Source organism: Pelophylax lessonae (genome assembly GCF_965119305.1).
Source record: "Pelophylax lessonae genome assembly, chromosome: 4".
Lineage (NCBI taxonomy): Eukaryota > Metazoa > Chordata > Amphibia > Anura > Ranidae > Pelophylax > Pelophylax lessonae.
In genome coordinates, this window is record NC_138771.1 from 62,495,970 (window position 1) to 62,515,757 (window position 19,788).

The 19,788-nt window shown below is 42.5% G+C and overlaps 1 protein-coding gene across 1 annotated transcript in view; it reads left to right on the plus strand.

Annotated features, from left to right (window-relative positions):
- LOC309553467 (ras and EF-hand domain-containing protein-like) overlaps nt 1-19,788 on the plus strand; it is a 113,114-nt gene that overhangs the window by 35,711 nt on the left and 57,615 nt on the right. Inside the window, exons 2-5 of the mRNA XM_082254672.1 lie at nt 3,847-4,002; nt 8,027-8,117; nt 11,123-11,218; nt 13,794-13,871. Coding sequence (XP_082110798.1) covers nt 3,847-4,002; nt 8,027-8,117; nt 11,123-11,218; nt 13,794-13,871 — 421 coding nt within the window. The remainder of the gene's footprint in view (nt 1-3,846; nt 4,003-8,026; nt 8,118-11,122; nt 11,219-13,793; nt 13,872-19,788) is intronic.

Consider the following 19,788-nt stretch of genomic DNA (forward strand, 5'->3'; position numbering starts at 1 on the left):
TGACAGTGGCAGCAATAATAACCCTCTCCTTTCTTTATTGGTGTCATTAACATAGAATAGATTGTTTTAGGCATACTGGTGAAATGTGAATACATTATGATTCCCTCCTAACACCACCACCCAACCTATATTGGTTAAAATATAACCAATAATAATAATATCACCCCCCGCCCCCTTCCCCTTTGCTGGTGTCAGTGAATAACCCCCTCTACATTGATGTCAGTGACCGAGACCGCAGTTTATTGGTGTCACTTTATTGATATCAGTCAGTACCAGGGACAGCAACAATAACCCTTCCCCTTCATTGGTGTCAGTGACAGGGCAGCAATATTAACCCTCCCACCTTCATTGGTGTCAGTCACGGGGCAGCAATATTAACCCTCCCACCTTCATTGGTGTCAGTCACGGGGCAGCAATATTAACCCTCCCACCTTCATTGGTGTCAGTCACGGGGCAGCAATATTAACCCTCCCACCTTCATTGGTGTCAGTGACAGGTGCAGCAATAATAACTCTCCCCTCTTCATTAATTTTAGTGACCGGGCCGTCAGTAATAACCCTTGCCCCCTCATTGGTGTCAGTAACAGGGGCAGCAACAATAACCCTCCCCCTTTATTGGTGTCAGTAATGGGGCAGTAATTATAACCCTCCTCCCTTCATTGGTGTCAGTGACGGGGCAGCAATATTAACCCTCCCACCTTCATTGGTGTCAGTGAAAGTGGCAGAAATAATAACTCTCCCCTCTTCATTCGTTTTAGTGACCGGGCCAGCAGTAATAGCCCTTCCCCCTTCAGTGTTGTCAGTAACAGGGGCAGCAACAATAACCCTCCCCCTTCAGTGGTGTCAGTAATGGGGGCAGCAATTATAACCCTCCCACCTTCATTGGTGTCAGTGAAAGTGGCAGCAATAATAATCCTCTCCCTCTTTATTAGTGTCAATGACAGGTGCAGCAATAATAACCCTTCTCCCATTCATTGGTGTCAGTGACAGGGGCAGCAATATTAACCCTCCCACCTTCATTGGTGTCAGTGACAGGGGCATCAATAATAACCCTCCTCCCGTTCATTGGTGTCAGTGACAGGGGGAGCAATAATAACCCTCCTCCCGTTCATTGGTGTCAGTGACAGGGGCAGCAATAATAACCCTCCCCTCTTCATTAGTGTTAGTGACAGGGGCAGCAATTATAACCCTCCCCCCTTCATTAGTGTTAGTGACAGGGGCAGCAATAATAACCCTCCCCCCCTTCATTAGTGTTAGTGACAGCGGCAGTAATAATAACCCTCCCCCTTCATTAGTGTTAGTGACAGGGGCAGCAATAATAACCCTTCCCCCTTCATTAGTGTTAGTGACAGGGGCAGTAATATTAACCCTCCCCCCTTAATTAGTGTCATTAACATAAAAAAAAGGATGGTTTAGGCATCACTTTTTGATCTTACATGTTAGCATGAAATGTGAAAACGCCATGTAGCTTAATCATGAAAATTATTTTGCATAGAAAATTGAAAACGGTTTTTCATCATTTTTATAGAAAGAATTAGTTATTCACTAAATGATTTACAGAGACTGTCTCTTGGGGAACTTCTTTAGAAACATATTGCTGTTATATGATGAAAAGATAGTATAATATTGTAAATTTTAAACTTTTTTCATGGTTCTAAAAACTACAGTATCTCACAAAAGTGAGTACACCCCTCACATTTTATGTAAATATTTTATTATATCTTTTCATGTGACAACACTGAAATGACACTTTGCTACAATGTAAAGTAGTGAGTGCACAGCTTGTATAACAGTGTAAATTTGCTGTCCCCTCAAAATAACTCAACACACAGCCATTAATGTCTAAACCACTGGCAACAAAAGTGAGTACACCCCTAAGTGGAAATGTCTAAATTGGGCTCAATTAGCCATTTTCCCTCCCCATTGTCATGTGACTCGTTAGTTTTACAAGGTCTCAGGTGTGAATGGGGAGCAGATGTGTTAAATTTGGTGTGATCGCTCTCACTCTCTTACTGGTCACTGGAAATTCAACATGGCACCTCATGGCAAAGAACTCTCTGAGGATCTGAAAAAAGAATTGTTACTCTACATAAAGATGGCCTAGGCTATAAGTAGATTGCCAAGGCCCTGAAACTGAGCTGCAGCACGGTGGCCAAGACCATACAGCAGTTTAACAGGACAGGTTCCACTCAGAACAGGCCTCGCCATGGTCGACCAAAGAAGTTGAGTGCACGTGCTCAGCGTCATATCCAGAGGATGTCTTTTGGAAATAAACGTATAAGTGCTGCCAGCATTACTGCAGAGGTTGAAGGGGTAGAGGTCAGCCTGTCAGTGCTCAGACCATACGCCCGCACACTGCATCAAATTGGTCTGCATGGCTGTCGTCCCAGAAGGAAGCTTCTTCTAAAGATGATGCACAAGAAAGCCTGCAAACAGTTTGCTGAAGACAAGCAGACTAATGGGCCATATAGATTTTCTGAAGACTTTTTTTCCTTTAGACTTACCAAAACCATATAATATGAGGTCAAACCTAAACACTTTCAATTTCTATGCAATCTGGCAGGCCCTTGCACTACATAGAAAAGGTAAATCTGAAGGAAAAAGTCTTCAGAAAATCTTATAGTGTGTATGGCCCTTAAGGACATGGATTACTGGAACCATATCCTGTGGTCAGATGAGACCAAGATAAATTTATTTGGTTCAGATGGTGTCAAGCGTGTGTGGCGGCAATCAAGTGAGGAGTACAAAGACAAGTGGGGGTGTCATGGTCTGGGGCTGCATGAGTGCTGCTGCACTGGGGAGCTACAGTTCATTGAGAGAACCATGAATGCCAACATGTACTGTGACATACTGAAGCAGAGTATGATCCCCTCCCCTCTGAAACTGGGCCACAGGGAAGTATTCCAACATGGTAACGACCCCAAACACATCTCCAAGACGACCACTGCCTTGCTAAATAAGCTAAGGGTAAAGGTGATGGACTGGCCAAGCATTTCTCCAGACCTAAACCCTATTGAGCATCTGTGGGGCATCCTCAAACAGAAGGTGGAGGAGGGCAAAGTCTCTAACATTCACCAGCTCCGTGATGTCGTCATGGAGGAGTAGAAGAGGACTCGTGGCAACCTGTGAAGCTCTGGTGAACTCCATGCCCAAGAGGGTTAAGGCAGTGCTGGAAAATTTTGGAGGCCACACAAAATATTGACACTTTGGGCCCAATTTGAACGAGTCACATGACACCGGGGAGGAAAAATGGCTAATTGGGTCCAATTTGGACATGTTCACTTAGTGGTGTACTCACTTTTGTTGCCAGCAGTTTAGACATGAATGGCTGTGTTGAGTTATTTTTGAGGGGACAGAAAATGTACACAAGCTGTACTCTCACTACTTTACATTGTAGCAAAGTGTTATTTCTTCAGTGTTGTCACATGAAAAGATATAATAAAATATTTTCAAAAATGTGAGGGTTGTACTCACTTTTGTGAAATCCTGTATATGGTCATACTACCAGAGAGTTTGAGGTTGATTTACTAATAGCAAATAGGCTGTTCACTTTGCAAGACAATTCCCCTTCACTTAGTGAAGGTTGAAGCTCTGCTGATGTCCATTATCCAATCAAGCACAAGCAAATATAACATTTATTTTATTGTCCTTGCATGTGATTGGGTATTATTTGCAAAGTGAATTTTCACCACATTCACTAAGTTAAGGGAAAAGTCCTTAGCAGAGTGAAAACTCTCTTGCAAGGTGAAATGTCTATTTTGCCTTTTTAATAAATTAAACCCAGTATGTCAAAATATATAATCTATGTATGTAGATGACATTTTGAATCTCAATATTTTCTTTTTAGTGATACCAGAGAACAGCTGTGGAACGTATACCAGGAAATCCAGGGGGTCCCGGTGCCCGGACTGCTTCAACAATATGAAAAGCTGATTGAAAACATGTCCTATGATTTCCGCACTCAGCGACTGAACACTGAAAAACTCGAATCTGTCCTCAAAAGGTTTGTGTGTTTGGGGACGGGGAGGGGGGGACAACAACCTGTAAAGAACCTCCTAGCATCTGGTACTGGATGGGGATCAATGAACATGCTTTCATGGGGACTGAACTTACTATAGGACAAAGGCATGTAAGGTGTATTCATATTTGTTGTAAGGGGCGTTTATTGTAAACAGGACATGGATGGTGTTTTATTTATTTATTTATTTTGCCTTTTATCTTCATTTAAAGCAGTATTAAACCCAATACCTAATGGGTATTATATAACAGTTTACTCATTCTTAGTGACTGCATTCGTTTTCTTATTTTCTTGCTTTTTTTTTACCTGGTGATCAGGCCAGTAATTCTGCCTTTTATCAACATTCTTTACTTGCCAAGTGGTCTAGCAAAAGTGGCAGTTACAGCTCTGTAACACTTGTGGTAAGCTGGTAGTAATTGTAGGCAGTTTAGTCATGTTTTTAATGCCCCTAAAGTTGCAAAGGCAACCACACACGGTTTTATGCATGCCGTAGTTGTAAAGTTTTTCTTCGCATCCGCAGAAAAAGTTATACTCCCTGTCACATTTAAGCAAAAGTGGCAGTTGGGTTAAGACAAACCAGTTAACACTAACAGAGCTGAATTAGCCCTAATCCTCTTCTTCATGCCCAAAATCCATTTGGAATGTGTGAGTAGGGGTTTTATTAAGTATAAAGCGTCTTTATAAAAATTGGATTTGTCTTATGTTGTAAATATTAATTTGCTCTAGTGCACACATTACTAAGTGGTAGACCGCGGTCCACACCTGGACCGAGTCAGTGTCTTAACTGGACCCATGGTCGCTCCATTTAGAAGCCAGTTTTCCCAGTCTACCAGCTGCTGCTGCTGTCATTATCACAGCAGAGCAGGGTGTGGGAGACACATGATGAGAGACACAGGAGCACTGGATGGAGGGCGGGAGCAGGCGCGACCCCGGATAACTTTCCAGATTAACCGCAGGTTATTGGTTGCTAGGACACAGAGTGGTCCTAGCAATCAGTCACCAGCTTGTTAATATACAAAGTTAACTCTGGCAGCTCCTGCTCCCACCCTCCATCCAGTGCTACTGTGCCTCCCATTCTTCGTCTGGCCTGCCTCCTGCTCTCCGCTCTGTGTAAGGTAGCAGAGTGAGGGGGGGGGAGAGGACCTGGCTCTAAAGGATGGGGGAGTAGGGGTATGTTTGTTGCGAGTGTAAAGCAAGCTCTACTGTGGAGGGGAAGGGGGGGTAATGTAGTAAAGGGGCAGAGAACACTACTGTTGGGGGGGAGGAATGGGGAAGGTGACGTGAAGTGGGCAGAGTTCCCTATTGGGGTGAAGTGGGGGTGTAAAGGAGCAGAGAGCACTACTGAGAGGTGATGATGGGGGGGGGGTCGATGTGTAGGGGGCAGAATGCACTACTATTGGGGGGATGTAACAGGGCAGAGAGCAATACTTTGGGAGTTTGATGTAAAGGGGCAAAGAAGACTACTGTTGGGGGGGGGGGATGGGGAAGGTGAGGTGAAGGGGAAAAAATGCACTACTATGGGGGAGGGGGGTAAAGGGGCAGAGAGTAATACTGTGGGGGCGGGGGGTGATGTGAAGAGGGCAATGAATTTCTTTATTCCTCATAGATGAATACATACAGACAGTGCAAAACAGACGTGTCAGGTTGACGTGTTTCATGATACAACCGATCACTTACTCATCATGGTTATGAGTAAGCGATCGCTTGTATCGTGAAACGCTTCAACCTGACACGTCTGTTGTGCACTGTCTGTATGTATTCATCTATGAGGAATAAAGAAATTCATTGATTTCAACAAATTACCTCGAGTGCGGTCTCACCTTTGGATTTCTACTGTTTGGGATGACGGATCTGACCTGCACCAGGCTCAGAGACTACACCTGAGCGGCTTTTCTCTGTGTGCTTTCTGTAAAATCTTTGTCACTATTCTAGAGGAATGTGTCCTTTCATCCGTGAAGGAATGAAGCAGGGAAATGCATGGAAAGGATTATGATACTCTTTAAGTTCAATGCTCTCTCTGTGCAGAAATCCATTCCTTCTTTGCTGAGGATCTAGCACAGCTTTCATTACAGGCAGTGATCCAGAACAATATGTTACTTCATTGTATTGAATTATCTGACGTGACACTCTGCTAACTTCCATTATCCGATCACTTACAAAAATACAGTTTAATTTAGTTCCTTGTACGTGATTGGGTATGCTTTGCAAAATGAAATGTTCATCACATTCACTAAGCTAAGGGAAAATTCCTTAGCAGAGTATTATGATTCTCCTCAATGCTTTCATCATGCAGAAATCCTTTCCTTCAATGCCGATCTACCACAACTTTCATAACAGCCAGTGACCCAGAACAAAATCACTTCATTGTACTGAATCATCTGAACACAGAACTTGCAGGAAAAAAATATTTTATCTTAAACACATAACCACACATTTATTAAAACGCTTCCCACTTTCTCATTGTCTTTACTGATGATAAATATTCCAAATAGTAAACTTAAAGCCGTATTAAACCCAGAAGCAAACATTTATTATATTGCAGCTTACCAATCATTAGATGTGGTGGCTGCATTTGTTTCCTTTATTAGGCTTTTTTCCCCTCTGTTTTATCTAGTGATCTGCCCAGTAACACACCTCCACTCTGGATGAAGGAGCACAGAAGGCTGATTTGGACAGCAGCATTTTCTGTCTGGGGGGGATGTTAGATGGACTAGCAGACTTAAATACAGTAACATATTGAAGTTGAACTCCAGCTAATACTTTATAGTTACAGCAAACAGTTTTTCTTTTTAGGATAAGTAAAAGCGGATTATTTTAGGTGCCCCTACCTGCCAATGTTAAGATGCCGACACCAGGGAGGGACCTCATGGGCATCAGACCTTTGGAAGGGAAGTGGATCTTAAAGCAACAGTTTTCTTCCCCTTCTTTCCTTAAAGCGGAGTTCCACCCTGGATTTGTATTTTTTTTTTTTAATACCCCCGGGACAGTCAGGGCTAGTGCATTCCACAATGGCTAGCCTCTGATCTGTCCCGGGTTGCACTTACCTGCAAGACGAAATACTTACCTTGCAAACGTCTTGTCCAGCGCTGCCATCTCAGATGTGGGCAGCTTGAAGCCAGCGCGTCCTCTTCGGCGTCTTCTTCCGCCTTCTGTGGTCCCACGATGCTCTGCGCCGGCCCCGACGTCACTTCCGGGTCGCGCGCGTCACCCCTCCACAGCTTCTGGGCATGCCCAGAAGCTGTTTAGAAGGGGATGACGCGCGCGACCCGGAACTGACGTCGGGCCGGTGCAGGCGCAATGATTCCTGGGAGCTATGACGTCCAGCTCCCAGGAATCATTGCAGAGCCAGGAAGTGACGACGGGCTGCGGCCGAGGAAGGAGGAAGAAGGAAGTAAGGTAAGTATATTTTCTTCGCTACGAGGTAAGTAAAAAAAAAAAAAATATGCGATTATCCATTTCTTTTTCAGGTGACCCGGAGCGAGAAGATGGAGGTAAGTATAAAAATAGGGTGGAACTCCACTTTAAGGATGCCAGCATGAATCAGAGTGATTCTGATTGGTCAAAGCAGTCATGTGCCAGCACGTGACCAATCAGAATCACTCAGATCGACCCCTGAAGAAAACTGCAGCTTTCACATTCCCAGACCCCTGCACAAGCTGCATGGGCAGTGAAATCTCATCCTTAATGGAGGTAAGTGCAGCAGGTTCTGGGGGGAGGGGGGTTAGGTGGGCCGAGGGAGGGTGTTTTGTGTTCACCTTCTCACATTTTGTGAAAGCTTATTTTTATTGGGCACCTCAAGCATTGGTGCCAAGATGATGACTTGGTGCTGAGAACTGCAAATCCGTGTTTTGGAGGGGATGGGGGGGGGGGGGGGGGGAATGAACAAAAACACATGGTGAATGTATAAACTCAATGCAAATGGCAACCTTGGCGTATTTTGGAGCTACCATGGCAATGTGACCGTTCTAATCTTTGTCCCCCTGATGCTTAACATTTCCTTTTATTTTAGGACTGAGGAGACCACGGCCATGCAGATGGCAGAACTTGAAGAAGATTTACAGCACCATTTGGCCAAAGTTGAAAATCAAATACGTGGACAGGTGAGAGGAAGCATCCCGTATAATGGGGAAATATAACAATGTTTTGCTTTTTACATAAACAGATCCCGATATAGACTATTTTAGTAAGTTATCATTTTATTATTGTTACTGTATTAACCACCACAATACAGGGCCAATTCTGACACTTCTCACATACATGTAAAAATGTACTTTATTTTGTTCGAAAACTACCCCCAAACATTATATATTTTTTTAAGCAAAGGCCCTAGAGAATAAAATAGTGGGTGTTGCAATGTTTTATGTCACATGGTATTTGTGCAGCAGATTTTCAAATGCAAATAATAAAAAAAAAAAAAATACACATTAATAAATTTTAGTGAACACAAACACAATATACGGTAATATCACTTTTTTGGTAAAATATAAAAGATGTCATACTGAGTAAATAGATACCAAACATGTCACGCTTTAAAATTGTGCACCCTCGTGGAATGGTGACAAACTACGGTACTTTAAATTATCTATAGGTGATTTTTTAAAGAAATATTGCTAGAGATGAAGTAGAAAGCACCACATCCCTTTGTTTAAAGTGGCTACAATGGAGGGGGGCAAAGTGGGACTTTAACGGTGCAAAATGATGGAGAAAAATCTGAATTCTCAAAAATTGTACATTTTATTACACATAGAAGGTGAGGACAAGACAGTCCTCACCTTCTATGTGTAATAAAATGTACAATTTTTGAGAATTCAGATTTTTCTCCATCATTTTGCACCGTTAAAGTCCCACTTTGCCCCCCTCCATTGTAGCCTATCTATAGGTGATGCTTTAAAAGCCTTTGCAGGTTAACAGTTTAGATTTACACAGGAGCTCTGATGTTCACGGTCATACCTCACATGTGTGATGTGATCACCATATATATACGTTTGCGGGACCAATGAATGTGTTCACCACTCCGTGTGAGCACAAGGTGACGGGGGCACTTTAAATGTTTTGATCACTTTCATGGCTTTATATTACTTTTATATTTCATGTAAACATCCCTTTTGTCAGCAATAGGAATGACCGGTACTGTTTATGGAGAGATGGGGGGTCTATTAGACCCCTCATCTCTCCTTTGGGCTCCAATGTAGCTGATCCGACCCAAACCCCTCCTCTGCACTTAAAAGCATTCAAAACGCCAAGTTTGACTGTTTTGAATGCTGTAATGTTTTTGAATTTGGCGCCGCCAGTACCCGGAAGTGATGTCATGACAACACTTCCGGATTTTTTTCATGGAGACCCGATCAGAGCCGAATGCGGCTTTGATCGGGTCTTCTCTTCGGCGGCCGTGCAGACTGGTTGCCCAGGTCTCCCAGTGGGACGGGAGACCCGGGCGAGCCGCGGGAGGGAAGGGACGTCCCCTCCTGCTCCTTGTAATGACAGCCGAGCTGCTTCTCAGCCGCATCTGTTGTCATTACAAGACAGCCGACCGTCGGCTATGGACGCCATTATTGGGGTGATGCCTCTAGCTGTAGGCATCACCCCAGTACAAGCACTTTCCGAAATATTGGCAATATCGGTAACCTCGGGTGCCGATTCCTATATATCGGGGAAAGTGCATATCGGCCCCCGATATATCGGCTTTGCCAATAATCGGTCGATCCCTAGTCCTAACCCTTCCCTACTCTAACCCTGAAAAAAATTTGGTCATACTTACACTTTAAATTTATTCACAGGGGAAGTTTGTTGATACATAATTTAAATGCATGCTTTTATGTATCCATGAGGAATTATGGGTACATAACCGCATGTAATAGATTTATAATTGTTTGCATATTACTAATACACATTTCTTGCGAAATTCAGGGCTTTTTTACACTTGTTTCCACTCTAAGACACATTAAAGAGCCTACCTCTTCAGCATGCTTTTTTTATGTGTTTTTGATGCTTCTGCCATGCTTTTTTTGAATCTTTAATGAAGCGTGCCCAATGCCCTGTGTGTGTGTGTTGATTTTCTCTTTGTTTCTAAGAGCCCCAGTAGAATTCAGGCTCATTAGTACCCTCGCTTAGCAGATCCCCAGCTCATTAGTATCCCCGTTCAGCAGATCCCCAGCTTATTACCCTCCTTCAGCAGATCTCCAGCTGAGTGGTAACCCCCAGCTCTGCTGATCCCCCCGCCCAGTGGTAACCCCCAGCTCTGCTGATCCCCCCGCCCAGTGGTAACTCCCAGCTCTGCTGATCCCCTGCTAAGTAGTAACTCCCAGCTCTGCTGGTCTGCCACTTAGTAGTATCCCTTAGTTCTGCTTATCCCCCACTCAGTAGTAACTATGGTTTTCTGATCCTCTTTTCTCTCTGGTCCCTGCTCACCTCCTGCTTTATTGCTCCAATGCTGAGTACTACGTATGACAGCTGACATCTGCCATTCACTCTCCAGTCCCATTCACTATCCATTTTAGCGTTCACATTTTGCACATCACGTGTGCTCTCTGCTAGTTGCTCCACTCCAGTCAAGACCCCGCTCACCTTACTGCTGCTCCACGCTGCACACCAGATGTGACATCTTCACCAGACACTCCCAGAATATAAACTCCTGAACCGGAAGTGACTACTGATGACATCTTTCTGGTTCGCTTGTTGGTTTCCCCTGTGCATCCTGGGATATCTCATACCTGCAATACCTCCAAAACCAAGCTAAGCTAACTTTAAATAAAAGCCTCTCACCAGCTGCAGGTGCTGTTAGCGAGCGTTGTGATAGATTACTTTGGAGGTTTTGAAGACACTTTGAGGCACCAAAAAAGCGACATGGGGTAAAATTTTTGAAGCAAAACAAATCAAACGCAATGTGTCAACAGGACTGTAAGCTTACGGTTTTATTTAGTGACAGATGCTATGACTGGCATTCAGAGTGCTTTAAAAAAGTGTGTCCAATGCCACATTTTGAAGCAAATGTAAACAAGCCCTTAAACTACTAACCGTAGATAGCAGAGAGATACACCACCATATTTTGAATAGACGTTCATATATTAGCATATAAAAAAAATACTGACGATTTTGTTTTTTTCAGGAACAGCAAAGACTCGAAGCTGCTCTTCAGGAGTTACAAAGGAAGCATGAAACCGAAAAGTCAGACCTGCAGGCCAGGATTGACCGGATGGCAAGGGTAACTTACACAGTTTTTTTTATGCACAGAAACCTCGGCCACCATGGACGCATAAGTGCGGCGTGTGGGTGCTAAGGCCCGCCTTCCCTGCCACCAAACATATGTATTATATGGTCAGCAAGAAGTTTTTAAAGCAAAAATTAAAAACATCTGTCTGTAGTTGAGTATTTAAGAAGTTTATCTTGGTGGTATTGTATGCAGTGTATGGTTCAGTACTTCCTTAGCTAACCCCTCCTTTTATAGTGGATGTACCCTGCCCCCTCTGCTCCCCATTCAGGGACTACCTAGACATCCTGCTATGGGGAAGTTACCTTTGTAAGGAAGCTTGTGGAAGCTGTGTGTTGTATTGCCAGCTTGGTCTGATGGTTCAGCATATATTTTTTAGCAAAGATAAATCCCTGTCTTAAAATACCTACTTAGCTTCATTGTATCTGACCTGCTTAGTGTTCATAATGTCAAAGTCAGTCATACAATTATTACAACTGAATCTGAGTTACCGTACCTTTCAATTGTTTACAGAGTTGTTGTTACTGGCTTGTATTTTCTATGTTCTTGATAAATATAAACTGAAGGAAAATAAAGACAAAAGGTGAAATACTAATTACCCAGAGTGCTTTGCTGTTGCGGATGTACTTTGATTTACTGTATGTGGTTAGGCAGGTTTTTCACTTGTGTTAGTAAAAATTCCTGTCTCTGAACTCAATACTTTACAACTTAAAGCAATACTGAACCCAATACAAAAATGTAATATATTGCAGCTTACCAATCCTTAAAATTGATGGCTGCTTTCATTTTCTTTTTTAGACTTTTTTTTTTCTTTTTTCTTTTACCTGATGATCTGCTGAGTAACAGACTTCCTGTCCTTAAGTGTTTCCACTATGGATGGAGGAGCAATGGAAACACTTTTAGACAGCAGCATTGTCAGTGTAGGTAGAGGGTAGTGTTAAATGTACTAGCAGATTTAGATGAACTTGACTAACAAATGAACTCTTTTTAATAATCAGTTGCAGCAACAGTTTTCTTTTCATTTTAAAGGTTTTACATAGATGAGTAAAATCTGACCATTGTAAGCACCCTTGTCAGTGTTAAATGGTTTGTCTCAACTCTCTAACTGCTACATTTTCTGGACAGCTTGGTCTGTTAAAGGAAGTTGAAAAATAATAAGACACTTGTAGGCAGGTAGAGTTTTATGCTGCCCTAGTTGGGAGGGTTAGTGTTAATTATGTTTCTTGGCGGGCTTTTTTGGGTCCAATCCACTGGTTCTGTGTGTAATAAAAAGGACAGGGGTCTGGACCCCAGCCCGATAGAGTTATCAGGAGTCCATGGGAGCGGCTGTTGGCTGATTGTGGTACCGCTGCGTCAGTCCTGCTGAAAGATGCCGAGACCAGAGTGCCAGTTAATAAATATCTGGCAAGAATAAAGGGACTGCTTATGTGACCCTTGCATGGCTCCCAACAAGGAGGGAAACATGGAAGAAGTAACTACCACCCCACTATCCCACCCCCCCCCCCCCACAACACACTGGCTGGGTCACCAGGCTAAAATAAGGAAAAAACATTAAAAAAAAAAGAAATCTAATGCAGCAACCACATCTAAGAACTGGTAAGCTGCAGTATATTAATTTTTTTTTTTTTTTATCTTTAATGCCGCTTTAATATAGTGCTTTTTAAGCTGCCTGAAAGTAAAATTGTGACCGGAGTATACACATCAAATGACTTGGATATTCACAACAAGCAATAAAAGCTGCCTGAAAGTAAAATTGTGACCGGAGTATACACATCAAATGACTTGGATATTCACAACAAGCAATAAAAGTGTTTTAAAACAAAGCCCCATTCACCTCTGTAGGTTTTGTCATTGTGGAGAAATTGATCTTCAAAATTTGCAACAGAGGCATCAAAATCTCAGCCCTTGTTCCCTTTATTTTCTATGGAGAGCAGAAACTTGACTGCCTGCCAGCCTTAAAATGCAAGCCAGGTATTGGAAACCAGCTGAAACCCAACTTAGGGTGCATTTAGAACAAGGCAATCTATTGTGGTGCATTTAATGCCTCATTCACTCAGCCATCGATCGCTGTATACACCCATATGATCAATGAAAAGCTCCATGGCTGTTCACATGTATTTGCACATGGAGGGTATGGGGTCGCTCATCTGTCCCTAGCTGTATGTAACAACTCCTTGTTAGACCGTGTTAACCATTGAATTGCTCAGGCTGGGCAGCAAACGTTGAAACACCTTGCCGTACCCACCACAGAAGTAAGCTGATCTGGGTAGTGTCTGGCCCTGGAGGCAATGTAAATGAGGCCTAAAACACACGGATCATTGCATGTTGAATTACTGCATTCTTTTAGTTTAAATTGGCTGCCAAACACCAACCACAACAGCTCTATAATGATACCTGCTGCATTTGTGGTAACATAGTATAACATCATTGTCACAATGCAGTTTTCTTGCAGCTGGCACTAATGAGTGCCCAAAGCAGTGTGGACCACAGGTTATACCATTTGTAGCCTTCATATTTAAACATTGGCATGTTTTAATTTAGGTTTTTTTGGGATTTGTCTTTACTGTAGACCAAAGATGAGAAGAAGGCTCAAGAAACCAAAGAAGAAAGTACTAAGCTGAAAAACCAAATCTTTGACCTTTCCCAGGTATGACCTAGTCTATTTGAATACAATATCACTCCAGTTTGGAGATCTTGCAAATGGAAAATGAAGAAATATGGTGTAATTCTACCATTTTGGTGGGTCAAACCCCAATTATCTATTGGTTCTTTTGCAGGACCTGCCCATATCTCCTTTTTGTATATATAATGTATGGGGTGCATTGATAAAATAGCTTTTCATTATGTATGTAGATTCACTCTGTGCGAATGTCGGGAAATTGAATATTATTTGGCTATTTTCTTTCCAGGTCAGATGTTCCTCCATTCATAAGTGTGAATCAGGAAAATACAGCATTATGTCCACTAGATGGAGCTCTTCCTATTAACTCCGTCTAGTGGTATTCTCCTGATTCACTCTATTCCTATGAATGAATAACATCTGACCTGGAAAGAAAAGAGCTTGGTAACATTCCGTTTTTCTGGCATTTGTCCAGAATGAATGTATAGGCAGTTTCACAGGAAGAATAACTTCCTATTTAATAAAAGTACCCCCAATACAGAAGGAATAGGAGGCCCCTGCTCATGGAACTTGCAATCTGAAGGGAGGGGGAGGTGTCACACAAGGTAATAACTGCAAGGGAAGATCTGATGGAAGTCTGCAGGGGATGATCTGATGACTTCAGTAAAGTTTTTAGGTGGAGGTGTGGTGGGCTTCCCTAAATAAATGAGTATTCAAGGATCGCCTAAAGGCAGACAGGATAAGAGCTGACCAGACATACTGGGATAGGGAGTTCCAGAGGATGGGAGAGGTTCAGAGAAAGTCCTGGAGACAAGCATTGGAGGAGGTAACAAAGGAGCTGGAGAGCAGGAGGTCTTGGGAGGAGCGGAGAGTAAGATTTGGGTGATATCTGCAGAGATTGGTGATGTAGATGGGGGCAGTGTCGTGAATGGGTTCATGAAAACAAATGTAATTTATTAGGTTGTTATATCTGTGTATGTAATTTCCATTATCTAAATCTGGGAGCAAGAGCATGAAGATGTCCTTTTATAAGCCTGGTACGCACGGGCCGAATATTGGCCGGTATTGGCCAGTTCAACAGAAGCCAGCCGACATTTGGCCTGTGTGTTTATCAGCCTGTGCGACAGAAGCCGGCCGAATGTCCCCCTGTCAGAACACAATAGCTCAGTGGAGAAGTCGCTGTACTAACATCATATAGTTAGTACAGCAGCTCCTCCGTTTTTTTTTTTCGCTCAGCCTGCTGGGTTGAACAAAAAAAAACTGATAGTGTGTACCAGGTATAGTCTGTATTTTCTAAGGGCTCATTCACACCAGCAGCTTCCCTGAATGCACAGCTGCGGGTGTGTACTGTTAGCAGCTGTGCAGATGCACCAAATCCGGTACAATTTTGTTATAACTTTATTGAAATGGTCTCAAGTGACATTTCATTTACTTGTATGCTGCTGTGGTTTTCAGTATGAAGCATGTACCCACATGCCAACCGCCTAACTGGGAATTTACGCCATTTACCTCATAATTTTGGTGCATCTAGATGGCATAACCCCGGTATAATTTTTTACCTTAGGCAGCCTGATTTCTGATAAAAGTGCTCCCAGCGGCGGATTCACCGCGGGATCACTTTTAGGAGTGGTGGGAGAGGTGCCCCTCCCGCCGCTTGCCGGGCTTACCTTTGCGATCGGTGAGCTCGGTAACCATCCGGCGTTGGCAGTGTTTTTTATAGAGATGAGCGATGGCAAGATATCCACCGCCCATCTCTATGCCCTTGGAGGAACGGAGCAATGTCATAGGTCACTTCTAGTTCTCAGGCCATCAAAACGTGCTTGTTTTTTTGTTTTCTTAAAGCAAAAGATACTTTTTTTTTCTTTTTTATGTTTTGCTTTTTAAAGGATAAAGGAGAGATTTTGGGTCCCAGATCTATCCATAAAGAGAAACTGTCATGCTGTATTGTTATCACAAGGGATGTTTACATTCCTTGCTATAGCAAATAAAATGATCACATTTTTTTTTTTTAAAGGGACAGTATAAACATATAAAAAATGTAATAAAATAGATGAAAATTTTTTTTTAAAGCGCCCCCGTCCCCACTTGCTAGCGCTTAGTGAATGCATACGTAGGTATCTCCCACATGTGTAAATGGTGTTTGCACCACACATGTAAGGTATCACCGCAAACCTCTGCGAGAGCAAAAATTCTAGCTCTAGACCTCCTCCGTAACTCTAAACCAGTAACCTGTTGACCTTTTTAAAGTGTCGCCTATGGGGTTTTTGTATTACTGCCATTCCACAAGCGTGCCCAATTTTAAAGCATGACATGTTAGGTATCTATTGACTTGGTGTGATTTCATCTTTCATATTATACAACAATTTTGGGTATATATTATTATGTTTTGCTTTTTGTTTTTTAAATTCATTAAAGTGTATCCTTTTCAAAAAACTGCTGCACAAAAACCGTGTGACATAAAAAATTGCAACTGTCATTTAATATTGTAGAATCTCTGCTGAAATATATATATATATATATATATATATATATATATATATATATATATATATGTATGCATGTATGTGTATGTATAGTTTGGGGGTTCCAAGTAATTTACTAGCAAAAAAATACTGATTTTTACTTGTAAACAAAATGTCATAAAAAGGGTGGGTTCTTAACTGCAGTGCTCATGATGTGAACTGACTTCATAGCAACCAAGGGACTTTCCCTTGCCTTTGTGTAGGAACTGTTCTGGGTAAAGTTGTCCACTGCAGCCCAATGCAAATGGTGTGAACAGGCCCTTTAATGTCTATTAATGTCCTCTTTTGTTAGGCACGATCAATAATGTTCTATGCAAAACTTGGAAGCATCAGCTGTAGTGTTTGTTCTCTGGATGCCAGAAACGTCCTCTACCTACCATTAGATCCGGCTCAATGCTTGTTCCTTATGGCATGACCCTACCTCCAGGCAGTTCCTACACTCAGTGCATGCATGCGTTTGATCAAACTATCCCATTGACAAGCTGCCAGCGGTATGACGGGGATTACCGTGAGCAGCTGTTACATATGCAATGCTTCAGCGTTCTCAGCCAGTATCGTGGCGCTGATCAGTGAGGTGTACTGAACACGGCGGGTTCCCAGTGTTTGTACTGGGCACGTTTCTGTGTAGAGAAATGTTTACTTTCAAGTTCACACACTGAACTTGTGAAAGGATCTGTCTGAGGCTACTACAATGCATACATTACTGCAAATAGGCAAAACCACTCTTCACTTCAAAGTTTGTTTTTATGGTTGATTGGGAGCAGGTACATAACAAACACATCTAAATGTTACATGCAGCATACACCTAAAGCTAATATACAGTGCCTTGCGAAAGTATTCGGCCCCCTTGAACTTTTCAACCTTTTGCCACATTTCAGGCTTCAAACATAAAGATATAAAACTGTAATTTTTTGTGAAGAATCAACAACAAGTGGGACACAATCATGAAGTGGAACGAAATTTATTGGATATTTCAAACTTTTTTAACCAATAAAAAAACTGAAAAATTGGGCGTGCAAAATTATTCAGCCCCCTTAAGTTAATACTTTGTAGCGCCACCTTTTGCTGCGATTACAGCTGTAAGTCGCTGGGGGTATGTCTCTATCAGTTTTGCACATCGAGAGATTTTTGCCCATTCCTCCTTGCAAAACAGCTAGAGCTCAGTGAGGTTGGATGGAGAGCGTTTGTGAACAGCAGTTTTCAGTTCTTTCCACAGATTCTCGATTGGATTCAGGTCTGGACTTTGACTTGGCCATTCTAACACCTGGTTATGTTTATTTGTGAACCATTCCATTGTAGATTTTGCTTTATGTTTTGGATCATTGTCTTGTTGGAAGACAAATCTCCGTCACAGTCTCAGGTCTTTTGCAGACTCCATCAGGTTTTCTTCCAGAATGGTCCTGTATTTGGCTCCATCCATCTTCCCATCAATTTTAACCATCTTCCCTGTCCCTGCTGAAGAAAAGCAGGCCCAAACCATGATGCTGCCACCACCATGTTTGACAGTGGGGATGGTGTGTTCAGGGTGATGAGCTGTGTTGCTTTTATGCCAAACATATCGTTTTGCATTTTTGCCAAAAAGTTCCATTTTGGTTTCATCTGACCAGAGCACCTTCTTCCACATGTTTGGTGTGTCTCCCAGGAGGCTTGAGGCAAACTTTAAACGACACTTTTTATGGATATCTTTAAGAAATGGCTTTCTTCTTGCCACTTTTCCATAAAGGCCAGATTTGTGCAGTATACGACTGATTGTTGTTCTATGGACAGAGTCTCCCACCTCAGCTGTAGATCTCTGCAGTTCATCCAGAGTGATCATGGGCCTCTTGGCTGCATCTCTGATCAGTCTTCTCCTTGTATGAGCTGAAAGTTTAGAGGGACGGCCAGGTCTTCGTAGATTTGCAGTGGTCTGATACTCCTTCCATTTCAATATTATCGTTTGCACAGTGCTCCTTGGGATGTTTAAAGCTTGGGAAATCTTTTTGTATCCAAATCCGGCTTTAAACTTCTTCACAACAGTATCTCGGACCTGCCTGGTGTGTTCCTTGTTCTTCATGATGCTCTCTGCGCTTTAAACGGACCTCTGAGACTATCACAGTGCATGTGCATTTATACAGAGACTTGATTACACACAGGTGGATTCTATTTATCATCATTAGTCATTTAGGTCAACATTGGATCATTCAGAGATCCTCACTGAACTTCTGGAGAGAGTTTGCTGCACTGAAAGTAAAGGGGCTGAATAATTTTGCACGCCCAAGTTTTAATTTTTTTTATTTGTTAACAAAGTTTGAAATATCCAATAAATTTTGTTCCTCTTCATGATTGTGTCCCACTTGTTGTTGATTCTTCACAAAAAATTACAGTTTTATATCTTTATGTTTGAAGCCTGAAATGTGGCAAAAGGTTGCAAAGTTCAAGGGGGGCGAATACTTTTGCAAGGCACTGTACGGATCAGTGAATTGGCACAAATTGCAGGTGTTGGGGATTGGGGAGGATAATAGTTGCTTGAAGGGATTATACACAGCTGCAAGGGGGGCATACAGCATGCATAAGTGTGTAGAACATCTGTAAAACGTTCCCGGTGTGGCTGTATGCGGGTATGCGCAAACACGCACACAGACAAATGCCTCAAGCATAGAAGTGATAGCGCCCACCACTATCTGCAAGCCCAGTGTTGGCATTTCATGTCAGAGCTTCTACATTTCATTTAGACATATCATGGTAAATCTCATATTTATGTCGTAGTCCTCTCTAAAGCTGACTACATTAAGATTATAGTTAATTAGGGCTGATTAAGGTTAACTAAGGCCTACTAATGGGCTAAACAGGAGCACAGTTTATATTTATTTATCTTATTTTTACTTAAACTTGCAAGGTTGCTTTAAATGACATCATATGAAGATCAAAAGTCGATTTGCTATGAAAAAACCCAGCAAAGTTACAATGAAGTGTAGCACTACTTCCAAGGGAGCTGCTGGTTATGGGTTCCCCTGGGTTACCATTAGCAACAGTAGAACAGTCTGACAAGTGTTTTACCTCAGACAAGAATCAGTCCAGTTTCTTTGGTTTTTATGTCTTATTTAGAACTTGGATAGGAGAAGGGATGAGTGGGATACTCCAACTGAATGAAACTATGCACAATAGGCAGAGACGACATGGATAAGTGCTGGTTAACGCTGAGTAACGCTGAAATTGAGCTAGTCACGACTAGGCCGCTGCTTCACTTTGCCCTTGGCTGTGAACGGTTTTGCTTAAGCTTCCTGAGGTAAACTCTATCCTGAGGTAAGCTGTACTCTGAGGTAGACTGTACTGCTGAACAACTTCAGGGCCCTTCCTGGCGCCCTCTTCATCCCTATCTTCAGGGTTCACTACTCTGCACCCCCTTTACTGAAACACTCTGAGTGAGCTGACTCCTTGATCCC